This window comes from Plecotus auritus, assembly GCF_963455305.1.
Source record: "Plecotus auritus genome assembly, chromosome: 2".
NCBI classification, from domain to species: Eukaryota; Metazoa; Chordata; class Mammalia; order Chiroptera; family Vespertilionidae; genus Plecotus; species Plecotus auritus.
Window position 1 is genome coordinate 92,524,610 of NC_137771.1, and position 18,874 is coordinate 92,543,483.

Below are 18,874 nucleotides of genomic sequence, written 5' to 3' on the forward strand. Positions count from 1 at the left end.
TATCTGGCTTTAGTCACATACTTGCCTGACTTTCCCATAAGCATTTGATGTTATAACCCTTGCAATAGAATTTCCTATTCCCCAAGGTCTGTTTGCCCTCTATGGCAGGCTGAATAATAGCCCTGAAAGATATCCAAATCCTAATATCTGGAACCTGCTACTGTTCCATTACATGACAAAAGAGACTTTGCAAATTGATTAAAGATTTTTTTTTAAGGTTGACTTTTTAAAAAAATTTATTTCAGAGAGGAAGGGAGAGGGGGAGAGAGATAGAAACATCAATGATGAGAGAGAATTATTGATAGGCTGCCTCCTGCACGTCCCCTACTGGGGATTGAGCCCATAACCCCGGGCATATGCCTTTGACAAGAATCGAACCCGGGACCCTTCAGTCCACAGGCCGATGCATCCCATGAGCCGGCTAAATTAAGGATCTTGATATAGAGAGATTATCCTGGATGGCCACTCAGGCTCTAAATGCAATCATAATTGTTCTTACAAGAGGGAGGCAGAAATAAATTTGATGATAGAAAAAGGCAATGTGGCCATGGAAGCAAGGGGAGAAAAGGAGATGCAACGAGGGGCCATGAGCCCAGAAATGAGGACAGCCTCCAGAAATGGAAAAAGCAAGGCAAAGAATCCAACTCTAGAACCTCTGGAGGGACATTTCCTTGCAGACACCTTGATTTCAGCCCAGTAAAACTCATTTCAGATTTCTGACCTCTAGACGTTGGGAGAATAAATGTGTGTTGTTTGAAGCAACCAAGTTTGTTGTTACAACAGTCACAGGGAACTAATACACCCTCCCTGGATGGGAATGTGAGTTTGGGAGGAGACTATCTTAATTTAATTTTCCCTCCTAGGGGCACAAGGGAACCCACTAGTTATCCCTTTTGCTAAAAGCCATAGAAACAGAACACAAGTAAATGTCTCGTAGGCCACTTGAATGCTGTGATCCTTCCTGTAACACTCTTACACATTTTCCCATGTCAAAGCAGTTCACTGCTCAGGGGTTTTGTTAACAAGTTGCCACCAGGATCATGCTGGGTTTACGCATACAGAGTAATCGATTCTCTACCCACCCTGTAAAGAGAATAATATCTGAATGTCACTTTATAAGTTTACTGCTGTCTGCTCTTCTTCATCACCACTGGTACCTATAAAGAGAAAAACTGATTAAATAATGTGAGTTGCTAGGAAAGAATCCCAGTTACCCATAGAGTGAGATGGATGGATGTGGAGACAGCTAGATCACATTTGAATTTATCTACTCAAACCCTCTAATGAATCTACAAAATATTAGTTTAGAAAAGTCAATTTTAGTTAAATTTGAATTATTTCTTTTTCCAGTTTAGAAGAGAGAAATAAACATTTGGAAGATCTAATTAGGAGGCCCAGAGATATAGCCAGAAAACCAAGGTAATTTTTTTTTTATAAATAATGTCTTTAACTTTTGAATATATGTATAATAATAAGTAATAAAATTTTAAAAGCTTTTAAAAATCTTTTTTAAAAAGATTAAAAATATATTCTATGGAAGTGCTTGTTTTGGGGGGTAGGTTTTTTTGCCTGGCATAAAACATTTGCTTCATAAATGTTTTTTGTAGGATCTGAATTAGAAAGCCAGGTTCCCTGCCCCCATGGAATTTCAGATCACTTCTAAGGAAGGTACTATAAAGATTATGAGTTAAGATTTTGTCTACAATAAAACAGCTTACCCTGCTATAAATATATAGCAGAACAGAGTTTATGACCAGATTTTTTTACACTAATGTTAATTCTTATAATCTTTCAGTATTTGATGCTACACGGTATATTTGCAAACCTAATGGGGTTAAGACCATAGTAGGATTTTAAAATCGGACTCTTCCTGGCCTAATTCCTGAGATGCTAATAAAACATTTACTAGTTCTCAAAATGAGGATGAGTTTTCCCCATGTGCAAGGGTTCTGTAGGAAATTTCAGAGAATTTGTTTCATGACTCATATTCTTTGGCCAGATCCAACATATATAAAAAATGTGGAGAGTGAAGAAGATGAGAGAAGAGATTCCTTTGACTCTGTCAGATTGTGAGCTCCCATTACCCTCAGTGGTTGGCAAACTGCGGCTCTGTTGACTAATGAGTTTGCCGACCACTGGGATAGCGGCTTAATCACAAGGAACAACAACAGCCTGTAATTATTGGAATCGAGAGTCTAGGTCAGTGGTCGGCAAACTCATTAGTCAACAGAGCGGCAAACCACAGCTTGCGAGCCACAGTTTGCCAACCACTGCCCTTAGTAATTGTATCTCTTTTCCCTAAAGCAGTGGTTCTCAACCTTTCTAATGCCGCGACCCTTTAATACAATTCCTCATGTTGTGGTGACCCCCAACCATAAAATTATTTTTGTTGCTACTTCATAACTGTAATTTTGCTACTGTTATGAATCGTAATGTAAATATCTGTGTTTTCCGATGGTCTTAGGCGACCCTGCTAGCAGTTCTCAACCTGTGGGTTTCGACCCACAGGTTGAGAACCGCTGCTGTAGAGCCCATTACAGGCATGGGGAAGTAGGCAAGATACCATGGTTACAGGTTATAGGCAATGTGGGCTGAGGGTCGCAAAGAGCGGGCACCTCCAGGACCAGACTGTTTCAGCAACAAGGTTGTTAATCTTTCCATGATGATAAGCAGCTCTAAGAAAGAACTAATGGATCACATTCCCAGGTTAACTCCCACGTCCTGGCGCATACAACTCTCAGCCAGGTCAGAATGTGCTTTCTCTAATCAGAATAGAACAGTCACAGTTAACAGAGTATGTTTAATATTTCTTAGAACTATAGCTAGTCCCCACTATTCTATTTCTGCCCCTAACAGTAGGACAGAGATCCTTAGCAAAGGCCAGCTCTGAAGCGAGAGAATCAGCTTTAGCCATTTGCCAAGCCCAGAGATTCTGTAACTACCCAGCCAAATAAGAATGTCCTACAGCCTACGTCCCATCTCTCCTGCTGAAAATGGAGGAAGTTGTGAGTAAAGAGAGCAGAAATTGGCCTCCAAGAGTAGGTGGGGTCCACCAACTGAAGCCGTAGTTGAGAGAGGTGAAGAAGTCCTACTTGTGAAAGAAGATTAAAGGATTGATTGCTATTTAAGACTGGATAATATGCCTGCTAAATTGAGACTGTGTTTATGCCTCACAGTGAGGACTTGACTGTTACCTTAAAGTGAGTAAAAACTCATTGGGCCTGCTGCGTAGTCAGCCAATGGCAAAGGAAAAGCAACTTTCCTGAATGGCAAAAGTCTAAAGCAGGAGGAGGAGGCAGACATTAAATGTGCATTTTGATTATATCATAGGTCATGTTTGTTCAGCTTACCATTTGCAAATACAACTATGTTTTAAAAATCAAACTCCTTAGCAGATTTGTATTAGTATTTGCAAAGTGATAAATTAACAACAATTTATTTTTTCTTAATATGAAAGATAAGAACTGATGCCTGGCATATTACAGATGTTCAGTAATTGCTAATTTAAGCTGAGTGTATCTCTTCAGAGTTGCTGAGAGAAATTGTGAAATATGTTTTTCCAGAATTATTTTAAAATAAAAAAATTTGCATATAAATGTTTACATTTTTCACTAGTTCAAATATTTGCTTACTATATAAATAACATGTGGTCTATTTTCACAACAAATTTGAGGCCCATTTGTATAGACTTAGCTTGGCCTTGAAGCAAGGGGGTGTGGTGGTGAAGAGCTCTCAAGGCTCTTTCTTAGAAAACTTAAGACTTACACCAGCCTTCAGCCACCACTGTTCATGAAGCCTTTCACTGGCCAGTGGCCTCACTGAACTCAGCACGGGAACATGTTTTGGACTACTTCTGCATCATCTCAAATTTATGATGCTGCTTTTGCCAATTGTCTTCAGTAGAGGAAACAGTGGGAAACAGGGAAAGAAAAACGGGCACTTTAATAGACTCATAACTCTTATTTTTGCTTCTAGTTCTTAATCACTTTCAAGGAAATTTCTTAGATTTTCAAATCATTGCCAAAATTTTATCCTAAGCAAATCTATGAGAGTGTTAAAATGTAATGAGACTGTGACTCAACATATTTACTTAATTACAGTGAGAATGACTCATATATTACATACTGAAAATCTTTAGCTTAATGTTTTAGGGTCTTATAATTCTATCCTAAATGACAGTTTCTCCTTGAGTGAGGGAAAGAATATGTTAAATAACAGCATACTTGGTTCATTATTTTACTTCTCCACATCTCTCTCTCTCTCTCTCTCTCTCTCTCTCTCTCTCTCTCTCTCTCTCTCTCTCTCTCTCATTATTCTCTTTCTATTTCCTACAGACCAAGAAGATTAGAAAATCATCTAAAATCCATGACTGAGGTAGGTCATATTGATGATCATTATAAAGAATGTTATATTTCCATGTAATTTGATAATCACACAAGATTACGAATCAGTTCCTGAAGTAACCTTTCAGTAATGTTCACCTTAGCTTTCCCCTCTATCCTCAGATGAGGGCCTCTTTGGCCTCTGATCATAGTTTATCTTATAATTAGAATCCCCTCTCTCTGGACTTTTCTTTGTATTGGTCCTCTAACTTCATCCCACAGCTACTGCTTCATGTCAAGCCCTCATCATTTTTCTTCTGCTCTCCCACAGCCATCTTCTAATTGTGTTTCTGCCTCCAGTTTCGCTCTCCTCCTGTCTTCCACAGAGTAGATAAAGTGATCTTTCTGAAGCAAAATATGATTATGCCTTTCCCCTACATAAGCTCTCCAGTGGTTCTCAGTTGCATTCAAGATAAAATCCGGGCTCTTTAGCTTAGCACATAAGGTCCTCTATGGTCTAACCCAGTGGTCGGCAAACTCATTAGTCAACAGAGTGGCAAACTGCGGCTCGCGAGCCGCAGTTTGCCGACCACTGGTCTAACCCTTTCTTTCCTATCCAATCTGCTCAGTCACTGTTTCCTCCTTGGAAACACACCAACCCTATCTAACCATATGAAATTTTCTAAATGTGCTGTTATTTTTATGCTTTCTTGTGATTGCCCATGCAGTTTTCCCTACCTGGAATCTCACCGATGACTCCTTTCCTCCCCCTTACTTCATTTCCCACTGCCAGCTCAAGCTCCATCTCCTGCCCTATCAACCAGATGCTTCCTCCCATGTTTCCACACTGTACCCTTTGATGCAATAGCACTTATAACATTTCACTAGTTCTCTTCTTGCATGTTCCTTGACTTGACTAGAACTCTTTTAGTACAGGAATTATCTCATATTTATTTTGGTATCCCCAAGCACCTATGCCATAATAGGTACTAAATGGGAGTGAATATTAGACTGGCGTGTAGACCTAGGACCAAAGGTACCCTTCCTAGAGTAATTACTAATAGAAGATGCAGCTGCTGCTGCCCCTGTCCTGCCCCAGGCAGTGGACATCTATATATATAAAAGGCTAAGCGACTCACTGACCAGCTGCCTGGCTGGTAACTATGATGTGCAATGATCACCAGGGGCAGACGCTCAATGCAGGAGCTTCCAGGCAACAACAACTTTGCAGAGTGCCCTCTTGCACTCTGGGCCCCCTCAGGGGATGTCAGATTACCAGTTTCGGCCCGATTCCCACAGGCCAGGCCAAGGGACCCCACCTACTGGAGGGACCCCACTCACTCCACAGACGCCCTTGGAGCTCCAGTGCTGCCTCAGGTGCGACTGGCTGGAGAGAGACTGCGGGAGGTTGGCTCCAGAGGATGCCAGTCCTGCCCCTCCGGCCACCTTCTAATTAATTTACTTTCAATGTGCATGAATCCGTGCACCGGGCCTCTAGTGTATTCATAAATACCATGGCCTATTTGTGACAACATAGCTCTGTGGGGAAAGGGTACAAAGGTCTTCACTCTATATTCCCCATTGAGATCCAACTGTTGCAATAGTTACAAGGACACCTTAATACTACCAACTCTTGGTTATATTGTGCTGGTGAGTCACTTCATGGACTATTTAGATTCTTACTTCTGTTCCTTTTCCTTCTTCTGCCAGCTGGCAGCCAAACCAAAGAAGATGAAACGCAACCAGCTTTGTTCCTTATCATGTTCCTTAAATGGAGAAAGGTTGAAACAAACAAAAATAATCATTGGTATTATTTGTTACGTCCATCTATCCATAGGCTTTCCTTGTACCACTTTTCATGTTTAATCAGGAACGAGCTGTTTATGGAATCAGAATTCCATATGTAATCAAGAATCTACTGTTTGTTCTGTCACTGAATGCCTATCTTTCCTGAAAACTTAACATTTTTTTCCCTTTCATTTTTAGATGCCAGATATTTCAGAAGGAAATGGAAATGATTTAGATTAAACAGGACTGAAGAGTAAACATTAATCATTTTTGTCAACCACTCCAGGAGCAGAGTCATTACTAAGCATAGTACCCAGATCAATCCATACAAATGATACATTAAAATTGTATAAATGGTGAAATTTTACATTCCAAAAAATGTGATTATTTTCTAATTTCGTCCTGTAAACAATCAAACATATTCTACTTTAATAAAAACAGATGAATACAATGGCTGATTTTCCAAATATCTATTTTCATTTTCACAGAATATCACTCCAATGTTCTCAAGACCTGATAGTGACACATTAAAAATAGTCATGTATCTTATTTCAACTTTTTCCCCCCTGAAGGAGAGCCTTTTTCTTTCCAGGCAGGCAGGCTCTTCCTACTGCCAAATAAAGTTAAAGGGATAGTTATTTGAAATTCTTTGGAATTAAACCATAGATAAAAAGAAAGGACTCATCTTTTAAGACCTAATGCTATGATTTCCTCCTTAACATAGTTTTGAGGAATTAGTTCTGAATTTAAACAAAGGAACCAAAGATAGCAGACTTTGTGATCTGTATCAGAAAGATCAGTGAACATAGAGTATACTTTGTTCTTTTGGTAAATCCCAGAGCTAGGATGAAGGTGTAACTGTTGGATCAAAAATATATCTTGAGCCCTGGCTGGTGTGGCTCAGTTGGTTGGATGTCACCCCATGCATCAAAAGCTTGCTGGTTTGATTCCTGGTCAGGGCACATGCCTAGGTTTCAAGCTCCATGAAACCTAGGGGCATGCAGAGGCAGCCAATCGATGTTCTGCTCTCACATCGATGTTTCTATCTCTCCCTCTTCCTTCCTCTCTCTGTAAAAATCAACTTGAGTGAAAAGGGAAGAAATTATTTTATCTCACTGAAATTAGTTTACACTTCAATTACTCAGGTAAGCACAAGAAGAAAATATATATCTGGCCCTGCAGGAGGTGCTGAATAAAGAAAAGCTGTCATTATTTTTGTTGGGGAATTCAGGACAGGTCTTATATGAATTTTGAAATATAAAATTTGTTAATTTCTCAAATTAAAAAAGTTGCCATCAAATTTAAGACAAACCATCAGAAATGCACAGAGAGTTCACAAGCATGACAGTGTTTAGTTTCAGAAAATCAAGCATGGACAGCTTTGGAAGTGACTCAAATTTCAAAAACATATATTGTTATCATGATTATTATTATCATCATCATCATCATGTTTCATGGTATCCTCTAGGGAAAATTAAAATATTATAGGACAAATGTTAAGATAAAGATGGCTAGATCCAGAATGGCCAATATGGTGCAGCCATCAGATCCCTTGGTAAAGTCTTGATACCTCAAAGGCATAGTCTTTCTAAGATGGTTTATCAGACACCTCTTTATTCTTGTTCTGCATGTGTTCAGGTGCCTAACAGATATTTTGCTGCTGCTAGGAAGCCTGGAAAGAAAACAAAAAAAAAGTGCCAAAGAAAAAGCAGCAAATGAAAACAAAGATGAAATAGAAAAAATCCTATCTAATAAAAGAGTAATATGCAAATTGACTGTGCCTCTGCTACACCCACAAGCCACGCCCAGTAGCCAATCAGGAGCGAGTATGCAAATTAACCCAACCAAGATGGCTGTGGCCACGGAGCTGCAGCAAGCAGGAGGCTTGGGTTTCCCTGGCAATGGAGGAAGCCAAGATTCCCTGCCACCCTGGCCGGCCCAGGCCTACACTCAAGGCTACAAAGTTTCAATTATAGAAGATAAATAAATCCCAACAAAAATGGAGGCAGCCACGGAGCTGGAGAGAGCAGGAGGCATGAGTTGCCCCCAGCGATGGAGGAAGCCAAGTTTCCACAGCCCTGGCCTGCCTTGGCCTCCTCTTAAGGCCACAAAGTTTCAATTATAGAAGATAAATAAATCCCAACAAAAATGGCTGCAGCCACGGAGCGAGCAGGAGTCTTGGCTCCACTCCAGGCTACAAAGTTTCAATTATAGAAGATAAATAAATCCCAGATACCAGGGCCTCCACTTGTGTGGCCGGGCGGCGTGACCAGCCTGCAAACCACCACAGGCCCCTCACCCAGGCCACCCCACGCCCCAAGGGAACCCCCACCCTGATCCAGGACACCCTTCAGGACAAACCAGGTGGCCCCCACCTGTACAACAGGCCTCTATCCTATCTAATCCTATCTAATAGAAGAATAATATGCAAATTGACCATCACTCCAACACACAAGATGACTGCCCCCATGTGGACACAAGATGGCCACCACAAGATGGCCAGCAGGGGAGGGCAGTTGGGAGGGACCAGGCCTGCAAGGGAGGGCAGTTGGGGGCGATCAAGCCTGCAGGGAAGGGCAGTTAGGGGTGACCAGGTGGCAGTGGAGGGAAGTTGGGGGCGACCGGGCCTGCAGGGAAGGGCAGTTGGGGGGACCCAGGCCTTCAGGGGAAAGCAGTTGGGGGGGACCAGGCCTGCAGGGGAGGGCAGTTAGGGGCAAACAGACTGGCAGGGGAGCAGTTAGGCATCAATCAGGCTGGCAGGCAGAAGCGGTTAGGGGCAATTAGGAAGGCAGGCAGGCGAGCAGCTGAGAGCCAGCAGTCCTGGATTGTGAGAAGGATGTCCGACTGCCCCCAAGGGGTCCCAGATTGGAGAGGGTGCAGGCTGGGCTGAGGGACACCCCGCCCCGTGCACGAATTTCATGCACCGGGCCTCTAGTAAAGTCATAACCCTTTATGGAAGGCAAATCTGAGGATGATGTCTACTTAAAACGGTTATATCCAAAGCAGAAATAGAAGATAGAGAAAGATTCGTTTACTTAAGAAATTTCAAATTCTGGACTTTACGAATCCAAAGCAAGGTGTTTATCTTTTTGAAAAATATATATTTTTTTTATTGATTTCAGAAAGGAAGGGAGAGGGAGAGAGATAGAAACACCAATGATGAGAGAGAATCATTGATTGGCTGCCTCCTGCCTGCCCCCCAAAGGGGATCAAACCCACAACTGGGGCATGTGCCCTGGCTAGCAATTGAACCCTGACCTCCTAGTTCATAGGTTGATGCTCAACCACTGAGCCACACTGGTCAGGCAGCAAGGTGTTTATCTTGATGTGACACTGGATATGGTACTGGGGAAGAATAAAAAAGTGGAACCATTGCTAGTGTTCTTAGTTTGCCATTCCATTCATGTCAGAAATCAGTAAAGTTACTGTATTTACAGGGAATGCATCAGACATTAAAATAGCAGGGGGGAAATGAAGCTGCATTTGCAGGAAGAACTAATCTGATTCAGAAGATTTTGGATGATGAAATTCAATCAGACTTTTATGTAGCTGTTCCAGAAATAATGCCCAAACTTAATCCATTAAAGAAGAAACTGAAAAAAGATTTCCAAAGCTTACTTGGAATTCCATTGGCTGTGACATCCCCAGAATGCTATTTAAAACTGGACTTGAAATTAAGGTAGATTGAAGAAAGAGAGAACTTTCTGGAGACCAAAATAGCAACACTAGATATGTCAAGTGACCAGGCAGCTGCCAATCTGCAAACTGCTATCAATGAAGTTTGTAAGCACAGACTGCTGAATTTGGGACCCTTTGTGGTACGAGTTTTCCTTCCTAGTTTGACAAGGGAAGGTTTGTTACTAAAGATGGAGCCATTGTTGCCTAAAGAAGTAGAAACCAAAGAAAATAACAGAGAAGCTGCCTGAAAGAGTTGTACAGTAAAACCTTGATATAATGGACTAATTTGGGCGAGAGGGTGTCCGTTAAAGCCGAAAGTTCGTTATATAATAAAGTAGGTTTTCCAAATGTGTATGTTAAAAAATTGACAAATTAATTAGTTTATCTGTTTTTACTTATGTAGGCATGTTTGTGTAATTAAAATTAAGTATGTATGAAAAGTTTTATTTCACAGAAAAGTTTTCTACATGTATTACTGTGATTTTAAATTTATACTAAATAGGTCTAGTAAATGCATGCATTCACCAGTCACTGAGGAGTAAACAAATGCACAGAGCTGGGGTGTGGCTTAGTGCCTGAGGGAACATTGGTCTGTATGCATTAAAACTGCTGCAGAAGGTTGAGCCACCAAGCCACAGGACAACAGAACCAATAACCCTGCACAATGCGGTGTGATCACGTGCTAGTCATTCACCCAACATTGTTTACTGAGTGGTGACTCTTGGATTTAAATATGTAGACTATAGTTGTAGATATATAATATGTATTTATGTTGGCGAAATTACTAGTGTTTTTTTCTTCCCAACATATGGCCTATTCGCTAAAATTTGTTAAAAAAAACAATAGTGAATTAGTAACCAAAAAACAACTGCTAATTTAACTATAAGAAAATCTTGGTTGAAAACATTTTCAAATTAATAGGGTATTAATTTTCACATATGTCATATGGAAATTTTGTCCGTTAAACCCAAAGTCTGTTAAATCAAGGTTTTACTGTATTGTGAAATTATTTTTAGTGAGTGAAGAAGCAATGGAGAAAATTATAAAACTGTATAATTTCTTTTTTTAAAAAAGATAAAGATGGCTAATGCAGCACCTGGAATCTGCACACCAATGTGATGAAACAGTTGGAATGAAAAGATTAACACAGGTTATCTACATACAGGACTGTGTGTCTAAATCAGGGGTGGGCAAACTTTTTGACTCGAGGGCCACAATGGGTTCTTAAACTGGACCGGAGGGCCGGAACAAAAGCATGGATGGAGTGTTTGTGTGAACTAATATAAATTCAAAGTAAAGGAGTGGAGGGGAGAGCAAGAGAACCCTCCGCTCTTTCGGCTCCGCGGGCCGGATAGAACAGCCGAATGGGCCGGATCCGGCCCGCGGGCCGTAGTTTGCCCACGGCTGGTCTAAATGCTACATTTGCAATGTGTATTATTACACATTTATGATCTTTTACCTACAGGTTGTCTCAACATGAATATGCCTCCTTTGGTGCATGGTTCAAGGATGCAGAGTCAAATTCAGTAAACATTTAGTGACTGTCAATAAACTATGTGACAACCTCTGAGTTAGATGCCAATGGTACAAAGGAAAATGAAGCAAAGATCACCCAGGACTACATAATTGGTCGAGAAAGATAAATAAATCAACTCTGTTCTAGAATGGTGTAGGTGTAACGGTTCCAGGTGCTCTAAAAGCATAGATGAAATGGCCCTGGACTGTGTGAGAAAACCTCAGGGAAGATTTTACAGAAATGGTGACACCTGAGCCAGATCAGCATAGCTGCCTGGATATTCCTTAGATAGAAGAGGAAAGCAAGAGCACACTCAGAGCACAGAGGCCTCAGACACCCTGTTACAATCCCTGGACCACAGTAATGTCTAAAACCCACATTCTTCCTAGAACAGGAGATAAGATGATCATGTTATATGCATACTAAGAAATTTGGACTTCATCGTTATGAGAAGCTCTGAAGGATTTTATTTTATTTTTAATTTTTATGTTTACTTATTTATTTTTTTCTTCTTTTTCTCTGAAAGATTTTAAGTACAGAAGTGATATGATCAGACATGCATTTTTGAAAGATCACCCTAATAATGATATAAAGGGTAGGATGATGGTGGGTGATGCTAGAATCAGAAGTACCAGTTAAGATGCTGCTACAGTGCTCCAGGCAAGAAAAACTGAGTCCAGGAGCTAAAACAGTGGCAGTGGAAATAACGAGAAAGGTATGGATGCAAAGTGATTTCAAAGGTAAAATGAAAATGATTTGGGGATTGGTTAGCTCTGGGAGTGGAGAGAGAGGAGTCTGGGAAGCCTAGCAGGGTTCTAGCTGGATGGTGGACATCTTAACTGAAGGAGAAAATACAAAAGGGACAGAGGAAGATATGCTACAGAGAAAGATAGGCGGCATGTAAGGCTGCTGTGAAACGCTGGGGAGATATTTCATAAGTACTTAAATATATGTTGAGAAGGATCCAGTGGTCTGGGAAGGGACTGAAGATAAAGGAGAACTGGGCAAAATTGATGAATCAAGTTCTCAGAGGAGGAAAGAGGGACTAGGCTCAGCATAGGAGCAGGGACACATCTTCCTCTGAGGCTGAAGAGAGGAAATCAGGACAGGCACGTTCGGCAGCTGTGAGCTGTGATGTAAGTGGAGGAAGCTCACTCTCTTCTGGCTGTAGGAGGCTTGAGGGCAGAGGCGAAGGTTTGAAATAGCCTCAACTTCTGCCTTCACAGAGCAAAGCTTTGGTTTTCACCACAGGATGTTACAAGGAGTTACAATGTCCTCCCCACCTCACAAGTTCTGTATTTTTATTCACTTTCTTCTCCTTCCCTCTCATCCCTTGTTCCCTCAATTCTGACCCAAAGCATATTCTCGAGGACCTGGTCCATCAATAATTTTTACTCTCTTACACCTTCAGTTTATGACTCTACTGAATTCTTACCCCAGCCTAGATTCTTACTGAACCCTCTTCTCTAAAGCTGTCATGGGTCCTCTCTCTTCACTCCCCATTATACCTTCTGAAAGATTGCTCTTTACCGTTTACAAAGCACTTTCACGTATTATCTTCATCAGGTGGCTAGCTCAACTCACAGTGTTTCTGATAAACAAATTTTCACAGTGGCAGTCTCAATAGGCCACTCTCATTTTTAAACGCTGTAATAGTTCACAGAATACATATAATTTAATTATATTTTATGGATAGCATTTCAAGTTCTCACATCGTAGTCCTACCTCACGTGCTCTGCCTAGACAATGTGTATGCCTTGGCCCATACTGCTTCCTTTTCTGAGAATGCCCTTCTCTGTCCTAACTAAGCTAAACTGCCTCCCGTCTCCAGTTCCACCACCCAGTTCCTCAATTTAAAACATTTGTATCCTTCAAGGCCTAATTTAAATGTCATCTTCATTTTTATCTGAAAGTAACACCTTATCTCCTCTATTTTATCTCTGACTTTCTAAAGGTACTCAGCACATTCTTCCCTAAAGTATAGCACTTGGGAGATAGTATACTATAGCAAATAGCACTTAACATGGCATCACGAGATTTAAGTTCAAGGCCCAGCTCCTTCATACTAGCTGAGTTCATAGAAATACTATTTTAAGAGCAATTATAGGACTGTGTTACTGTTAATATAAATATTTTATGTCTCTCTTTAATAAATTATAACATTTGCCTATAAAGACACAACTCAGTGTGAGACAGTGACATATATAGTCAAATCTAGCAGATCCAGTCTGAAATATACAAAGGACTCTAATAAAAGGAAGCTAATATGAATTCATGATTGTATCTCTTTCAGGGGTAAGTTGTGAAAGTGGATGAAGATCTTCCTGTATTTAGCAAGGCCAAGCATGCATGAAAAACATTTTTAAAAAAATTTAGCATGACATGCCGAAAATACAGTTGGGGATTCTTATAGTAAATGAGGCCAAGGTCAAAAGATGTTCTGAAAAGAGAATCTTCAAGACTTCACCATTGAAAATGGTGAAATTACTCCACTGATGCATTCCTGTGCTTCAGTTTGGACTAGAGAATTTGAACATCCCTAGAGCTTTGGTGCTAGAAGAATGGTGTTTAGGAAAAACTCACTTCTTTCCCTGCTCTGTTTCTCCTTCACTGTCACTCTCTTACCACGTTCATAACACTTGACATCACATTCGGGGCGGGGCGGGGGGGAGGGGGGGTGTCTTCCCTCACCAAGCAATTCTGTCACATCAGCTGGCTGTCCTACAATGTAACTGAATTCAATTCTAACACTATCTTCCCGAAGGAGTATCAGATCCCACAGATCAAGCTCAGTGCCACAAGACTGTCCTCGCCACACTTCAAGTGCCGATCCCAAGCCTAGGTTGTCATTGTGCTTCTGACTGATGGACTATAAATCAGAGGTTCGCAACAACCCCCTCTTCAGGTTTGATCATTTTGCTACAATGGTTCCCAGAACGCAGGGAAACACTTATGTTTACCAGTTTAGTAAAGAAAACAGAGGAGCAATCAAATGAGGAGATACACAGGGTGAGGTCTGGGAGGGTCCTGGGCACAGGAGCTTTTGTCCCCATGCTGTTGGGGTGCATCACCATCCTAGTACTTGTATGTGTTCATCAATCTAGAAGTTCTCCGGATCCCATACCATTGAGGTTTTATGGAGGCTTTATCACATAGTCCTGGTTGATTATTAACTCCATTTCCAGTTCCTCTCCCCTTTCTGGAGAATGGAATGTGGGGCTGTAAAGTCCAAGTTTCTAATCATGGTTCGATCTTTTGATGAGCTGCCCCCATTAAGGAGCCCACCCAGAGTCACCTCAGTAGAACAAGAGATGCTCCTAGTGCTCTCACCGCTTAGCAATTTCCAAGGATTTCAGGAGCTCTGTGCCAGGAACTGAGGCAGAGACCAATACGTATTCTTTCTGTTCTCATACAAATAGGTTTAAAAACTACAATACATAAACACATAAGGAATTACTATAATTGATAGATCTTTTTATATACTCATCCCTTTATCAAGGGATGATTTGTATACTGTAAAATTCACCTATTGTAAGTGTACAAGTCAATGATTTTAGCAAATTTATTGTCATACAATAATCACCACATCTTGTTCTAGAGTATTTCCATCACTTCTACCCCCAACATTTCCTCTAACCTGTTTACAATCAATCACTGCTTAATATCTCCAGGATTCTGGTCAGTCTTGTTCCAGGGAACATGCAGGGGAGGGTTTGTAGGGCAAACTGGGATCCGCTGCTGCATTTGAGCAGGAGGCACTGAGGCGGCCACTTGGTAAAGCTTTGGCATCACCCTGTCCTCTGCCATGATCCATCTCGTTCTTGTAGAGCCAGCTGGCAAGTTAAACCGGAGATTGACAGAGTCCACCACCCCTTGAGAGTGGCACGCGTCTCTACCATTGCCCTGGGGTGTGGTTGTGTTTTTAATTTCCTGTCTCAGCTGGGGAAGGGGAGTGGTGGTGTCAATATCAGAAGCTTTCACTTGGCCATTCATGCTCTTAATAGCTCTCACTAGGAAGCAGTGTGAGGGTCCTTTCAAACACCATTCCTTCTGTACTTTCAGGGACCAGATGTGGATAGGTCTGAGAACCTGAAGGACCCACTGTTAGCTGGACCTGGTTCCCACATGCTCTACTCTAGAAGGGGCCATGTTGGTACTTGGGGTCATGGATATAATGTCAGTTCAGACCTTGTGTCCAACCATCTTCTAAAAGTCTGGGTGTCCCTTCCTCAATGCATGATGACTGTGAGTCAGTGTCCAAAGGCTCCTTTGAGGAAGGATGGGGTGTTTACTGAATGAGATCTGCTGTGGTGTTCCAGGGCACCTCATCACAGAGGCTGGCTTCTGTTCAGTTACTGGGTTCTTGGATCAAGAACTGGCTCAGGCCCAGCTGAGAAACAGATCATCACTTTTTATTGCCCTCAGCCTCCTGATCTGTCTTGATTTACTTAGTTATATAAATAAGCAATAAGTTGAGAGCCCATCACCCATAGCTTTCTACACGTTAGTCCTGCCCATCCCCATTACTTCTCCCCTATTCTGACTTTGCAGCTCGTGGTGATAACCATGCCCACCTTGTTTCTGATGGTTAAGTAGTGCCACTGGCCTTCTCTCATCCCCATTGCTCTCAGCCTGTTCCATGACAGCATTTCTTACCCTCAGCCCTAGTCTATGGATGATAGCTGACCACTGGTCTCAGCGAGCCTGGAGTCCCCCTCACCGGTGCATTCCTTATCGTTCTGGTAACAGTGACCTCCAGGCCCACTCACAGAAGGTGCACTAATGAGTTTACAGCCTTACTACTCTATGCATTCTAACAGGCCCACATTTAGGGGCCAGGAAGAGACAAGGAGAGGCCAGGGTGGTGGAAGGAAACTGGGAAGGTATGGCTGTAAATTGAGCCTAGAGAAACAAGTGTTAAGGGAAGGGTTGGAGAGGGAAGGCTCAGATGATGACTTTTGGATTTAGCAAGATGGGGATGTTTTAGTGCAGGGTGAGAATAAAAGCCCAGTTGGAATAGGCAGAGAAGTGAAGTTGCACCGTGTCCAAGAGCAGAGAAATGAGGCTGTTGCTGAATGGGAACAGAGGCCACAGTAGAATTTCGCTTTTTAAGATGGATAATATTATAGTTTATTTGTAAGTTGATGGGAGCAGTGAATTGGAGAAGTAGAAATTTATTAAGAGGTAGAGAAGAGAGGACTATTTTCCAAATCACATGTTTTGAGCAGGAAATGGGATTCAAACCACAAATGATAAATGGCCTTTGATAGGCCTATAAACATTTTTTATTATAACAGCAAGGAGGGCAAGCCACAGACGGAGGTAACTGGTAGAGTTTATGGGGAGTGATCAGGTGCTTGTAATTTTGTCTGTTCTTTTCAATGAAAGATGTGTTAGGGAGAATTGGAGGGAGGTCTCTGAATTATGAAGAAAGAGGATCAGATGGGAATCGTTGGGTTGAAAAGCCAGAATTCCTTTAAAAGCCTTCCTTATTTTTTGTTTCTTTTTCCCATCCTGCCCCCTTTTCATTAGGATCACAAAGGAAATTTTTCTGTCAGGGGTATAGTATGGTACGCCAAACCTAGCTCTTTTTTTTTTTTTAAGCCCTTGCTAGGTGAAAGACAATTAAGTCTTTGCTTGCATATAATAAGTGTAACTTTTTTACTTGACAATTTCCCTTTCTTATCTGGTCCACAATTGAAATTAGGTTGCAAATTTGTGGAGGAAAAATGTCACTTGTTACAACACAACAAATTAAATAAATATTTTCTGAGTTACCACTGGGTGTCAGGCACTCTTCTATGACATTGACTCAAAGGCACAAAGATTCCTGGCCTCAAGATGTTGACAGGAGACATAATAAACTCTATGTTGTGTTAGAAGATAACAAGTACTATGAAAAAAAGGAGACTAGAATGAAGGGAATGGAAGGAGGAGGGAGAGAGAGAGCAGGGGGCACAGAAGGGGGAGGACTATAGTTTAAAATTGGGAGGTGAGAATAAGCCTCACTGACAAGTGACAGTTGAGCAAAGGTTTAAAGGACATGAGTGGTTCCTTAGCTACACCATTATCTGAGGGAATAAAACAGAACAAAAACGAGTGCTATTAAGCACATTTAATAATTATGATGAGGAAAATATTAAGTAATCAAAGGAAAAGAAGGTTCCGTTTTTACAAATTCTAAGTGAATAAAGTAACAAAAGTGGAGAATCAACTGCAGATTTGCCTGAGCTGTATGCATGAGAATGACCCAAAGTGTGGTGTATTCCTGGAAAACAATTATCTTCAAGACTAGAGGCCTGGTGCATGGAATTCGTACATGGGGGGAAGGGGTCCCCTCAGCCCAGCCTGCACCCTCTCCAATCTGGGACCCCTCATCACAATCCTGGACCACTGGCTCCTAATCGCTCACCTGCCTGCCTGTCTGGTCACCCCTAACTTCCCCCCCTGCTGGCCTGATCACCCTTCACTGCCTCTGTGTGCCAGCCTGATTGCCCCTGCTTCCCCCCCACCAGCCTGGTCACCCCTTACTGCCCTACCCCCCCCCCCCCCCCGCTGGCCTGGTTGCCCCCAACTGACCCCCTGCTGGCCTGGTCGCCCCCAACTGCTCCCCCACTGGCCTGGTTGCCCCATGCAGCCTGCTGTTCAGTCGTTTGGTCATCCCTCGCTAACCCCCCTGCCAGCCTGGTCGCCCCACGTAGCCTGCCTGTTCAGTTGTTTGGTTGTCCCTTGCTAACCCCCTTGCCAGCCTGGTCATAGGCAGCCATCTTGTGAGGGCGTGAGGGTTAATTTTCAGATTACTTCTTTATTATAGAGGATAATAGGTGCAGAGGTGACAGAGAGAGAGAGAGAACATAGGGGGATATTTGGGAGGACCTAAATAAATTAGTAGATGGAATTCTTTTTTTTGAAAAATATTTTTACTGATTTTCAGAGAGAGGAAGGGAAAGGGAGAGAGAAACATTGATGCGAGAGTGAGACATCAATCAGCTGCCTCCTTCATGCCCCCTACTTTGGGATCAAGTCCATAGCTGGGGCTTGTGCCCTGACAGGGAATCAAACCAGCAACCTTTTGGTGCAGGACGGTGCCCAACCAACTGAGCCACACTGGCCAGGGCAGTAGATGGAATTCTTAAGTCCATAAATTAAAGATTTGAACCAATGAAGGGGAGAGAGCTCTTGGGTGGGCACCAAGGGAAAGCTGATTATTGCAGCGGAATGTAGATCCGCTATACAGAATATACAGAATCTGTGAGCACTGAGATCAGGGTGAGGATTTTATTTCCCTGATCCATAGACTACTGCTTTTTATGCCAACTGGACAATTACACAGGTCTCTGTTTTCTGATTGTATGTTTTTATTTTCCCTAGATTCATCACAGCAGTCACAGCCAGGGTAGGAACACTTTTATTTGTCCCTGTTGTACCTTTAGTAGCTGGTTGTGTAAAATTCAAGTCCCCAATAAAATCCATTAGTGATAATTTCATAACATAATTGGAATGAAAGCCCCACTGTAAGCCTAAATGGATTATCCTTGCGGTTTATGTCTATGCGTGTCATAAGAACTGT

At 42.0% G+C, this 18,874-nt stretch overlaps 1 protein-coding gene and 1 pseudogene across 2 annotated transcripts in view; both read left to right on the top strand.

Moving 5' to 3' along the window:
* The window catches only part of CAGE1 (cancer antigen 1), a 69,174-nt gene extending 62,751 nt beyond the window's left edge, over window positions 1-6,423 (top strand). Inside the window, exons 12-14 of the mRNA XM_080657702.1 lie at window positions 1,351-1,419; window positions 4,335-4,374; window positions 6,309-6,423. Coding sequence (XP_080513828.1) covers window positions 1,351-1,419; window positions 4,335-4,374; window positions 6,309-6,350 — 151 coding nt within the window. The 3' untranslated portion in view covers window positions 6,351-6,423. The remainder of the gene's footprint in view (window positions 1-1,350; window positions 1,420-4,334; window positions 4,375-6,308) is intronic.
* Window positions 6,424-7,632: 1,209 nt separating this feature from the next.
* Window positions 7,633-10,036, top strand: LOC308241139 (large ribosomal subunit protein uL1m-like; annotated as a pseudogene). Its single transcript has 4 exons — window positions 7,633-7,665; window positions 7,749-7,869; window positions 9,063-9,187; window positions 9,424-10,036. The product of its transcript is annotated as a large ribosomal subunit protein uL1m-like (transcript).
* The last annotated feature ends 8,838 nt before the right edge of the window (window positions 10,037-18,874 follow it).